This window comes from Siniperca chuatsi, linkage group LG2 (assembly GCF_020085105.1).
Source record: "Siniperca chuatsi isolate FFG_IHB_CAS linkage group LG2, ASM2008510v1, whole genome shotgun sequence".
NCBI classification, from domain to species: Eukaryota; Metazoa; Chordata; class Actinopteri; order Centrarchiformes; family Sinipercidae; genus Siniperca; species Siniperca chuatsi.
In genome coordinates this window covers 5,186,908-5,199,843 of record NC_058043.1, presented here as the reverse complement: position 1 = coordinate 5,199,843, position 12,936 = coordinate 5,186,908, and the positions used below count along the sequence as shown (strand labels likewise).

The 12,936-nt window shown below is 40.8% G+C and overlaps 1 protein-coding gene across 1 annotated transcript; it reads left to right on the top strand.

Annotated features, from left to right (window-relative positions):
* The first annotated feature begins 848 nt into the window (after positions 1-848).
* Positions 849-7,713, top strand: pck1 (phosphoenolpyruvate carboxykinase 1 (soluble)). The gene is made up of 10 exons (XM_044169879.1): positions 849-1,081; positions 1,807-2,077; positions 2,857-3,041; positions 3,449-3,652; positions 4,213-4,400; positions 4,541-4,703; positions 4,817-5,041; positions 5,601-5,732; positions 5,840-5,935; positions 6,312-7,713. The coding sequence occupies exons 1-10, from the start codon at positions 919-921 to the stop codon at positions 6,767-6,769; spliced, it is 2,085 nt and encodes a 694-aa protein (XP_044025814.1). The 5' UTR covers positions 849-918; the 3' UTR covers positions 6,770-7,713.
* The last annotated feature ends 5,223 nt before the right edge of the window (positions 7,714-12,936 follow it).

The window sequence follows — 12,936 nt, the reverse complement described above, 5'->3', positions numbered from 1 at the left end:
ACACACGCACACACGCACACACACACACACACACGCATTCCCATGGCTGATCTTTGACCACACGAGGGTGAGCCCCCGTCAGTCAACCAATAAGCAGGAGGCCAGTCAAGGCGCTGCCCACGTCACACACCAGCCTGACGATGTCGAACCATGAACTTACATCACTGAGTAATGTGGGTCAAAGTTCAACAGCAGTTGCTGCATGAGGACAAGAGGTTTCCACACCAATAGGACAAAGAGAGATGGAAAGAAAGAATAGTTTTTCAGTCAGGGATCTTGTTATCTGAGCTGAAAGAAGATTAACAATTAAAAAGAATAAAAAAATTAAGACAAATAAAGAGAATTTAGCTGATTCAGAGGGAAAGGTGTGAAAAAAAAACATGCAAATGCACCTTTCTTTGACACCTGTGAACATAATGCAGAGGTCTGAACACATCACACCTGTTAATTTCAGTGTTTTTAATGTTTGTATTTTTATTTATTTATCCAGGTTGCATCGAAGTTAGTGCTTTGAAACCAAAAAAAAAGGATGCACGATTTGAGTGAGAGAACATGAATCAAAATTAATTCACAATTAATTCAACTGGCAAAACGAACTGTACATACACCCAGACATCATTGCCCTGGCTTTTCCCTTTCAGGAATGAGTGTGTTACAGAGAGAGATAGTGCCAGCAGTGGTGAGGACAAAGTTGTCTGTCTCTCTTTGGGATCTAAGCCAACTGCCAGCTATCAGTGTTCAGCCTGGGTCAGAGGGAACCGGTTACGTGAAGGCAACGTTACGTCCTGCTGCTGATTAATGATTCACTGGCGGCCTGTAACACAGTGTTTTTCAGATCTGCAGGGAACAACAGGTTCATGCAAATAACCCAGAGGCCGAGCCTCCCTCCCACCCCTCCTCCTCCTTCCCTCTCTCCGCATGTGGGACATCCCAGTGTATAAAAAGAACAAACCCTCTCCAAAGCAGATACAACTGACCAAGAAGGAGAAACAGTCCTCAACTCTCCTGAAAACAGCCAACAGAGACACCTCAACTGATGAGGCCAAGCTAAAGGCTCTGCGCTCAAAACAAGCTACTGAAGGTAACCTGATGCTCTTTCTTTTCAGTGCGATGTGTGTGTGTAGTGTTAGGAGAGATATTAAGGTCATGTGCAGAGTGAGAGGGGATCTGCACAGGGATGCTGTTGCATCACCCAGACTCTGTCTGACCTGGAGGTTGCAGCAGTTAGTTGAAATTTGATGTAATGTTTCTTATGCAAAAAGCTAGAAATGAGACAAAATCTAAAATAATCTCAAAAAAGGACTGGAGATGATGAGAAGATGGAAAATGACGTTCCCTTAAGGATATATTTAAAAACTGAATACTTTATTATACTTTTTGGAAAATATTTATGTGCTAAGCTGATTTTATCTCCTTTCTTTTACCTTTTCTCTCTTTTTTCATTTCTTTACCTTCCTCTCCTCTTTCCCTTTTCTCCTCCTCTCCTTTTTACTTTTCTCCGATTTGTTCTCTCTTCTCCTTCCACTACTTTCCGATCACCCTTTTTTCTTTTCTCCTTTCTTTGCATCTCCTCTTCTATCCTTGCTCTCCTTTATTACCCTCTTCCCCCACTCCTTTACCCCTAATCTCCTTTCTTTTCCTTACCCTCTTGCTAACTTTTCTCCTCACCCATATTATGCTATTCTCGTGTCCCCTCGTCTTCCTTCTCACCCTCTTTTTTAACCTTTCCTCTCGTTATTCTTACCCCCCCTTTCATTTCTTTTCCACTCTCACCTAAATCTTTTCTCCAAACTCATCCAATTCTAGACTTCCTCTTGCCTTTTCTTTCTCTATCTATCTCTCCAGACTCCGCCATGCCTCCTCAGCTTCAGTCCCAGAACCAGAGCGGTCCCAGGATCCTGCAGGGCGATCTCAGCGCGCTCAGTCCGGCCGTCAAGGAGTTTGTGGATGCCAATGTGAGTCTGTGCCAGCCTGACTTCCTCCACATCTGCGATGGCTCAGACGAGGAGAACCGCGCCATCCTGACCCAGCTGGAGGAGCAGGGGATGATCAAGAAGCTCAACAAATTTGAGAACTGGTAGGTTGGATGGGTATTAAGGTGATTTTAGATCATCATAGTTTCTGGAGTGTAGCAGACATTTACTGAAATTTCAGGGGTCTTTTTGGTGGGGTTAAAAGGACAGTTCACCCCAAAATGAAAATACATATTTTCCCTCTTACCTGTAGTGCTATTTATGACAAGAGGCAGAGCTGGAGGTAGCAGAGCTTAAGATGTTGAGGTTCTCTTGGGGAGTGACGAGGACGGACAGGATCAGGAACGAGGACATCAGAGGGACAGCTCATTTTAGATGTTTCGGAGATAAAGTCAGAGAGGCCAGATTGAGGTGGTTTGGACATGTTCAGAGGACAGACTGTGAATATATTGGTAGAAGGATGCTGAGGTTGGAGCTGCCAGGCAGGATTTCTAGAGGAAGACCAAAGAGGAGATTTGAAATGGTCTACATTCTCACAAACCAGGAAGTCCAGCTCGTTCAGTCAGATCACACCTGTTTACCAGCTGCTGTCAAACAGACATGCTTGAACAGCATTGCTTCAGGTGTAAGGCTAACATACTACTTTTGTTTCTCCATCCGTCAAACATTGTGCAAAAGCTTCTCAGACATGAACTACAAAAAAAAAAAAGAAATTCTAAAATGTGACAAAATTTATATCGAAACTAAGGCCTAATGTCTTCTTACTCCTTCCTCCATCTCCTTTCTGCCTCTTCCCTTCCATCTTTTTCCTGCCTCCCTCCCTCCTGTTCCTCTTTCACTTCCTACCTCCATTCCCTCCTTCCTCCTCTTCCTCCTCCTGCAGTTGGTTGGCCAGGACTGACCCAAGAGACGTGGCTCGTGTGGAGAGTAAAACTGTTATTGTGACCCGGGACCAGAGAGACACGGTGCCCACACCGCTGGGGGGCGGAGTCAGCCAGCTGGGTTGCTGGATGTCAGTGGAAGAGTTCGACAAAGCCATGGCTCAGCGGTTCCCCGGCTGCATGAAAGGTACCAGGGAGAATGATGTTTGTTACTTTAGCCTTCAATTTTAACCAGACAGGGTGAACAAATTAAAACATGTGGAAGCTAAAAAATCAAGCTTGGAGTCTTTCTTAGCAATAATCAGTTATTATATAGCATTATAATATTAAACTTATTGGGCAGCTAGACAGGTAATCTAACACTATGACCATTGTTTTTACTATTGGTGTACAATGTATGTGCAGTACAATATGGATTTTACATCAAAACAGCTCCAGGTATAAGATTAGGACAAGATAATTCACCATTCAAATACTGTTGATTTCATGCTTTTCTCTTTTTCACTGACCCAACAGTTTTCTGATGCTTAGATATCTGAGAACATTTTAACACAACTTGTTAAAATGTTGATATCTCTGACTCTCGGTCCTCAGGTCGTACCATGTATGTGATTCCCTTCAGCATGGGTCCAGTAGGTTCCCCCCTCTCTAAGATCGGAGTGGAGCTGACAGACTCTCCCTACGTGGTGGCCAGTATGAGGGTGATGACCCGTATGGGGAAGGCTGTGCTGTCCACTCTGGGGACGGGCGAGTTCGTCCGCTGTCTGCACTCCGTCGGCTGTCCTCTACCACTCAAAAGTACGTCAACAACATCAAATTGTTTTTACGTCGTATTCATTCAGCAGCACTAAGGCAATGCTGAATACTAACGAAAAGGATTAGTACTACTGTTGCACTTCTAGGATCACAACCACTATTACTACTGCTATTACTGCTAATACCTCCTTTAGTACTCTCAATGCTACTACTGCTGCCACTGATACTACTTTTAGTATTCGATTACTATTAGTAAAAGCATAGTAGTAGCTAACATTACTACTGCTACCCATCCTGCTACAACTACTAATACTGATTATGATTCTGTGATTACTGCTACTACTACTGTTACTACTTGTATTACATACACATCAACTACAAATACTAATATTACAATAATTATAATTACTGCAACAACTACTATTACTACTGCCAATGCTACAGCTGTTGCTGCTTTAGGTATTACAACCAGCCTAACCACTTCGGCTACTGCTACTACTAGTACCACTGATTATTATATTCAGTTATAAGTTTGTGAAGTTTTCTTCCATCCTCCAAACACATGCTGTGCACTGATTTAAATTTCCCGATTTATCTTTCAGAGCCCCTGGTGAACAACTGGCCCTGTAACCCCGAGCAGACGTTAATCGCCCACATCCCGGACCGCAGGCAGATCGTCTCATTCGGTAGTGGTTACGGAGGAAATTCCCTGCTGGGGAAGAAGTGCTTTGCTCTGCGCATTGCCTCGCGTATTGCCAAGGAGGAGGGCTGGCTGGCAGAGCACATGCTGGTAAGGGATGAAAAGAAAAAAATATGTACATAAGTCTATTAATTAAGTAACTGAGCTCGCATATCCATTCATAACTTATCATAGGGATTTCCCACAACAACCTGTCCATTCTTACCAAACCAAATGTTTCTCCTGCTTAGATCCTGGGCATCACCAACCCTGCTGGGGAGAAGAAGTACATGGCAGCAGCCTTCCCCAGCGCCTGCGGGAAGACAAATCTGGCCATGCTCTGCCCCACGCTGCCGGGCTGGAAGGTCGAGTGTGTGGGAGACGACATTGCCTGGATGAAGTTTGACAACCAAGGTGAGGGACTCAAGACTTTGGGAAGTTCAATTTGCCACCAGGGACATTCAAATTACAATAATAACACAAAGCAACATTTCTATCATTCATTATTTATATGTCCATGTTGCTAGGCAACCTACGTGCCATCAACCCTGAGAACGGCTTTTTCGGAGTTGCGCCCGGCACCTCAGCCAAAACCAACCCCAACGCCATGGAGACCATCATCAAGAACACCCTTTTTACCAATGTTGCAGAGACCAGCGATGGCGGTGTGTACTGGGAGGGAATGGACCAGTCACTGCCTGAGGGAGTCACCATCACTTCCTGGAAGAACAAGCCCTGGAGCTCGGAAGATGGTAAGAGTTTTTTTTTTTTAAGAGCTTGCAAAAAAAGGGGGGGACTGCAAATTGTGCCGGTAAGAAAAGGAAACCCTACATAGGCTAACAACGTGAAAAATCAGGATGTTAAATATAGTCCAAAGTGCACTGGATGCAATAAATAGATATAGAAATAGATATCAGTAATGATCTAAACATCTGATAATATAAATATTACCTATTATATTATAATAGCTAAATGTTCTTTAGCTATTATAGACCGATGAGCCATTCTGTAGAAGTTCCATCCTGTCAACCAAAGGTCTGAGATTATTATTATAATTTTGAAGAAGTAGGTTTTCAGTCAGTATTTTTCAAGCAGACATTAAATATTCCACAAAAAAAATTTAAATTGTCATTACTGGAGAGAAATGAACAGGTGAAAAAGATAGATAGGATGGTCAGAGGTGTGTTTTAAAGAGCAACAAAATGCATATAAAGTTATGTAAATGGGGATGATAAAACTAGAGAACATCACACACTTTAAGCGTAAGGATAAAATAGAAAATAAAGTTTACCTTCCTAACTTTTTCCCCAGGCGAACCCTGTGCTCACCCCAACTCTCGTTTCTGCACTCCGGCCGGTCAGTGCCCCATCATCGACCCACTGTGGGAATCCCCAGAGGGAGTCCCCATTGAGGCCATCATCTTCGGAGGACGCAGGCCAGAAGGTGGGCAAGAACTGGGTGGAAAAAACTGGAAAATAGAACACTGAAGATGCAATAACATATGAGCAAATAATCAGATAATCCTAATTCATGACTCTGCTTCCTTTCAGGTGTCCCTCTGGTATACGAGGCTTTCAGCTGGCAGCACGGAGTGTTTGTTGGAGCAGCCATGAGGTCAGAGGCCACCGCTGCAGCTGAACACAAAGGTCAGTATCTAATCTTTCTAATGACAAGATACTTTTTTTGCCTGACCACCATTCAATGGATTTTAAGGAGTTTCCTCAACCTGAGGATCGTTGCTTTTGCTTAATAATTCATATAGTAGCATGTGATCTTTGAAGTGAAGTCAAAAAAATATGAAGGGCTGCTTGCTTGGACATTGACTAGACTTCAATCAACACTAAGAATTTCATTTGTGTAATGTTTTTAGTCTAGAAGTCGGTTTATTCCATGTCACAAACACTGGATTTGTGAGATTTTTAGATGACAACAAATAAGGATAGATTTATGTCCCAAGAGATAACTAAAAAGATACTTACCCATTCTCTCTCTCCTCTTTATGCTCTTTATTCTTTTCTCCAGGCAAGGTGATCATGCACGACCCCTTCGCCATGCGTCCCTTCTTCGGCTACAACTTTGGACAGTACCTCTCTCACTGGCTGAGCATGGCCGACCACCCCGGCGCCAAGCTCCCCAAGATCTTTCATGTCAACTGGTTCCGCAAGAGCCCCACCGCCGGATTCCTCTGGCCCGGTTTCGGTGACAACATCCGCGTGCTGGACTGGATGTTCAGGCGGGTGAATGGCGAGGCCGGCGCCATGCCCTCTGCCGTGGGCTACCTGCCCTGCTGCGACTCCCTGAACCTCCAGGGCTTGGAGAAAGACGTGGACCTCAAGGAGCTGTTCTCCCTGGATCAGGAGTTCTGGCAGAGGGAGGTGGGGGAGGTGAGGAAGTACTTCACCACGCAGGTGAACGACGACCTGCCCAACGAGGTGGCCCGGCAGCTGGAGCTCCTGCAGCAGAGAGTGAAGCAGATGTAAAGAGGAAAAACAGGAGAGAAGGGAAAGAACAGAACAGCGCGTTAGCAATTCCGAAGGAGCATGTTTGTGTTCCTTTAATAGTGTTTTTTTATAAACAAAATCTAACCAACAGCATCATCTCACTGCTGGGTTTTGGGTAAACTAGAGCTTTCATTTTATTTAGTCTGTGGCCCAACAGGTAAATTAGGTCTCCAAGCTAACGTTAGTGAAAGTGTTATTAATGAGATATGAAAGCCTAAAACATGCGTTTTAGATGAATGAGAAGTATACACTTTGAACACATTCAACATGTTGCTGCAATTAAATTGTATGTAAAAATGGTATGTGACGCAGGGGTTTTCTATCCAGAAGTAATTGTAAACAAACGGTCTATACGTTTTTGGTTCTACTTGTTTTTTTTCGTTTGCTAGAAATCCTCCCCTTTTTTCAGATTATTATTCTGAAAATGCTTCTGTTAAAATTCAGATGGGGGTGTTGAGATGAATTATATGAACTTGTAGGAATTGTAGAGTTAACAAACATTCCTCACTGTGCTCATCGTATATGACAGATGGTACCAGTCATGACTGCTGGTTTGAATAGGAAATGTTTCCTTTCCATCCATTCACATGCTGTCGTAGCAGAACTATGTTTTAAATTGTTGTTCCAATGTATTGTCCTACTGTATGTCTGAATTCTACTATTTAATAATAACTTATTATAAGTGCACATCATATCATCATTGCCATATGGATCGGTATGGCACAGAAAGAGTAAATGAGTCCAGGTTAGTTCAGCTCCAGTGTTGTTTGATCCCCGAACGTGGGGGAAATGTATGTTTTCTGTTCCTATCATTATTTTGTGCCTTCATTTATTTTTATACATTGTTAGTATCTCTTGGTTCTGTTTTGTTGTAATCTTGAGCCCCCAAAGAGGGGAGACAACAATAAAGGTATTTAAACGTATTAGTGATTCTGCTGTTATTATTTATAATAATATAAGAAGCATGTCATTACTATTTCTGATATTATAGGGCAGCACATCATAGACAAAACTGAAATTTAAAACTACCATATTGACTTGATGCAACTCATTCTCCTGCAGTGAAAATAATGACAAAACATCCTGTTCAGTTATCACCTGTTTATCAAAATCAAATGTACTGATGATAAAAGTTACTATCAGAAACTACTATCTCTCCAGTCCAATGCAGTCATGGTATAAGGACTAGAGGACAAACAGTTCTATGTCTGAAGAAGAGGATGAGCCTTAATGTTGGGACAAACTTAAAAACTGTTCCTGTTTCTCAAATGACCAGCAAGAGAAATGTCCGGTAACGGAAGCATGCAAATAAACACACAGTCTAACTAAGGTAAAGAAAGCAGCCAGCTTCATAAGGGATAAAACTTTAATTGTGATTCAACATGATGACGAGTATGAGTGAGTATCAGGCCCAATTGTTTGCTTTGCTAGGGGTACGCCTACATTATAGAATAAATAGAAAATAATTGAGTGCAGCAGCAAAGTTCTCTTTGTGCTTCATCTTTTATTCATCCTTTAGTTCTGGATATAAAGTAGATGGGGAGAATTGAGCCATTTAACTTTGTGTAACAGTATAAAACAACTGTGTCATACTCTTTCATGACAACAGTGGTGCAGTTTCTCATTAATGAAAATGTTATGTACCAAAACAGCAAACAGACAACTTGGTGACTAACTAGTGAGCATAGTGGAGCATCTAGCAGCTAAAGAGCCAGATATTTTTCTCAGAAGCTGGTGAAGACCAAACCAGAGCTAAAAGGAGCACAAAAATCTCCAAATGAATGCTAATTTTGCTCCGTACTGCTGGACATGTGAATAAGCAACTCTTTGCTAACACGTTCGTCATTACAGCTTTATATATGATAAAATGTCAAGTTGTGTTTTCGACTTGTTCTGCTTTCCCCAATGTTACAAATAAAGAAAATAATCTTTCAATGCAGTAAAATGTGGTTTGTTGATGTTAGCATTGCGACGTTAGCTAGCTAAGTAGCTAGCTAAACATCAGCGTGAGCACCAGGACAAAAGTATATTTGACAAGAGGACAAAATATTGAACCATACATTAGCCTACACCAGATTACTGCTACTGACTTTAATAAGACCTTTGAACAAAAGATAAATCAATTCAGAGCACTTCACTCACCATTGACCACCATTTTGGAACAGCTGTGACGTGTTACCTAGCAACACCAAATTCAATTGTGGATTATTTGTGAGTGTGTGGTGAACATCTATCCTTTTTTTTTTATTTAACTTTACTTAATCTGAATTAAAATATTTATTTTAACTTAAATTTCATTAATTAAAAAAGTTATTGAAAGTTAGTTTTAGTTTTAGTAAATGTCAAAGTTAAATATAAAGTTAATTAAGTTAATTTATTCTCAAATTATGACTTGTGTCATGTTTATTAATGGATGTCACAGGTGTACAACCAAGCGTACAACATTAAAAAAACAGTACGTTCGCTGCACAGAGGGTGTGATAATGAAGTTTTAAGTGAGTGCCTTTTAGGCTTTTTATGGTTCTTGAAGGTAATTACTTAATAATAAAACAACAATAGTAATAAAAATAATCTCACAAAAGGTATAAATCTTTAATACAATTTCCTGGATCATTTCTAACCAAGTTAGATTTCTGATGCGATTATGACTCCTATATATTAAAAGACTTCTATAGGTGATTTTGATACAGGGGTAAAAAAAATCTTAAATCCCAGCACCCGGGTGTTTTGAATTATTCTGGCTGAATTTAGACCTCTGCACAGATTGAAGGTGGATGGAGCTTTATTTATGAGAATTTATGTGAGGTTGCCAGACACCAAGAATGATAAAGGCGTAATTTGAGTGAGGGAGTTGAGTACAACTGTTATGGACAGAGTAGGCCGGAGACACCAAGATGGAGACACAGGTAGTTTTATTACAAACGATAAACAGACAGTGAGTAGATGAATGGATGAGTACCATCCTTTAGCTAGCCAAGGTGGAGATCCGAGGTAGAAGACACACACACTGGAAACAGGAGAAACACGGGGCAGGAATCGGGAGCTCAGGAGAAGGGAAGACACTTTTTGTCGCTAGGTAGGAGTCCGAGACGTTGGGTTGCAGGATACAGAGTACTGTCCTTGTTATGAACGAGACCAGACACTGACTGAGGTGATAGAGGTGGTTTTATACTGGGGTGATGTGGTGCAGATGAATCTCAGGTGTGCGATTAGTGACAGGTGTTTCTGATTAGTATTCTGGTGAGGGGGTGCGTTGTGGAGCCTGGCGTGTCCGTGACAACAACATACTGTATACAGGATATCCAAACGCTTGTCTTTTGCCATTTAAGTAACTAATAATATAAGTTAAGCTTGTTTTTGACACTTATGATGTAAGTTTATACACACAAAAACACCAAATATGTAAACAACTAATTACACTAATCTACATTTACCTCAAAACCTCAGTGGTTGAATACCTGCCTGCCATCAGCTGGACTGTGGCTGCATGATGTCCCATGGTTCACTGCAGCTGTTGCGTAAGATGTGAAGATAATGATGGTGACTCAAGTTAATCATCACTAACTTGTTTTTGAAACTATCTGTGATCTGAATCCTGTGTGTTCATATACTGTACCATGTAGCTGTTGTAATGGTTTTTAGTGACAGCCTCTAAGAATACAGCAGACACAAACAACACTGTGAACTGTTACATCAGAGGCTGATTTCATCTTGAAATGAAAACAATCTGCCATTACGAATATTTCCACCTGTTGCTAGAAATGAGAATCTATAGCTTAAAACAAGAAATAACAAGGAAGATCACTGCATCAAGAAAAATAAAACTTGTCTTTCTGGAAAAGTTGACATTTTCTTACTGCACTGGCAGATTAAAAAAAAAAAAAAAACTTGTTTCAAGAAAGATCCAAGGATCAAAACATATAAAAATGAATAGAAAAGAGTATAGCAGGGTATGTAATATTCATGAAAAACTCATGAATGTTTTTTATACTAAAGTTGCCAACAAACACAACACATGTAATAAGAATCTGCACTGAATCTGTCTCCTATAGAAGTCCGAGTCCTAGGAAGTGAAGTCGTAACAATTTAAACTCCTCTCTACATATACGTATGTAGAGTGTGCTGGGATAGCACGTCCTGTTCCCTGCATGTTTGGTTGTTTTGACATTGTACAATATGTGTGTGTATGTACGCTGCAACTCCGTTAATCTCTCAATATGTGACTTCAGCAGTACCAAGAAAAACCCTTGCACTTGGAAATGACATGATGTTGTTAGAAATTCTTCTTCTTTGAGACAATGATTTACTCTTTCTGTTCTGACAACAAAGAGCATCTGAATGTTCTTGTTTTTCCAGCAGCCTTATCTGAGGAAATAATTACCTCACAAGCATGCAGAGCCATACTTCTACTGCGTGTCTCAAACTGCCTGTTTTGATCCACATTTCTTATCTAACTTTTCTAAACTGTACAGGTTATTTGTTCATCCATAAAGACATTTCGGTATTGTGCCTTATCCATTATCTTCCTTTTTATTTTTCCAGGTTTTTATGATTTTGTTTTATAACATGTAAGACATATTTATGAACACCAAATGAAGTGTAATAAAATGTTACATGTATGGTGGCCCTGAGGGTCAAAACACAACAAAATTTCACAAAACACAACAACATTTCAGACAACACTTCTTCTTAGTGATTGGACAGAACTCAAGTCAATTCAGAGTTTATTCAATGGATGTGTTAATGATGATGACGCTCTGGGCAGCATTCTAGTTAACTAGAATGGTCAGCTACACGAAGTCCCTAAGATGGCTAACTGGCCAATCGTTTAGGCCTTTGCCTTTATTGAAAAAGCTGCGCCTTGACGAGTAAATTTCCTGCCGTCGTTCAGTGTCGTTGTGTGATTTCCAACTAGAGTTTGTGCCGGATAGGCCCTCCGCATCTCATGGCCTCATCTTCCCTTGTACAAGACCAGCTGCAGATGTGCAAGCAGTTGGAAAACTATGTATTGTCCGTATTGCGGGAAGAAATTTCAGTCCCTTCGGCACAAAACTAGTCGTACCACTTTACTTGAGGGGGGCACAAAAAGGTTAAGTAATGGTCAGGTAATCACGAGGTAAGAGGGATTACTTAGCTACTATTCATTCTTATGTGTCACTTTACTTGGGGGGTGCACAAAAAGAGTAACTAATGAGTCATGAGTAATTAATGAGTCGCTACTAGTTTTGTGCCACTCAGTGACTGATTCAGAGTAAATCGGGAACTACTCATGAAGAGAGTGGTCAGTATGTCGATTCACAGATATTTATTAACTAATCATCATGTAAGGACTCATTAATATAGTATCTCTCAGTCTGTTCTCTAGTAATCTACACCATCATCTATACAGTTCTCAGTTCTGAGATATTCAGGAGCTACTTTTTAACGATTAAGTATCAGGTTGTTCCTGATTCGTTCCTCACTCGTTCCTTAGTAGCTACTCACAATTTGTTTGTTACCAATGAATTTTTCTGAACACCACAAAATGACTCTTTGTATTATCCCAATTTAAGCCAATAGGTCCAATAAAAATGAAAATAATGTTTCGTATCAGTAAATTGTCTTCATGCAAATCAGGTGTGCAGTAAGTCACACGTCTGTGCTCAAATATGCAGAAGCCTGAGAAAAACTGAAAAACAATTTCAGCAGATGCACCCGTATAGAGCGACTGGAATAGGTGGGGTGCCATCTTTGACCACGGTATAAAGTTAGCTTACTGTAATACATCCAACTTGTTCTTCAACAAACTAGCTTATAAATTAATGAGTAAAAATGCAATGTGATGATAAAGTTTGTAAAGGAATGTGCTCAAAACCGTCCAGTCTTTTCTTATACCTCTGATCCTCAAATGTCTTGGGTTGAGTAACATGAAGACACTCAGCTCAACACAATAAAATTAGGTTCAAACTGAAAGTTTCTTCCTGTTTATCTCACTCTGTGGAAGTTGTTTGTCACAATGAACATGAACGAACAGCAGCAGGCAGCTTCATCTTTGGAAGGACGCGCTGGTATTTGTAACCATGCTGACTCTGGCGTATTTATCAGCTGTAAAATATCGATAAAATACCACAGCTGTTATCAGTGTAAAGGTGTGTGCTGTACTGTTC

Coding starts and splice junctions, on each gene's coding strand:
- pck1 (XM_044169879.1), top strand. CDS start 919: ATGTGGGACATCCCAGTGTATAAAAAGAACAAACCCTCTCCAAAGCAG. Junction 3,042..3,448: donor GTTCCCCGGCTGCATGAAAG/GTACCAGGGAGA, acceptor CTCGGTCCTCAG/GTCGTACCATGTATGTGATT. Junction 5,936..6,311: donor CGCTGCAGCTGAACACAAAG/GTCAGTATCTAA, acceptor TCTTTTCTCCAG/GCAAGGTGATCATGCACGAC.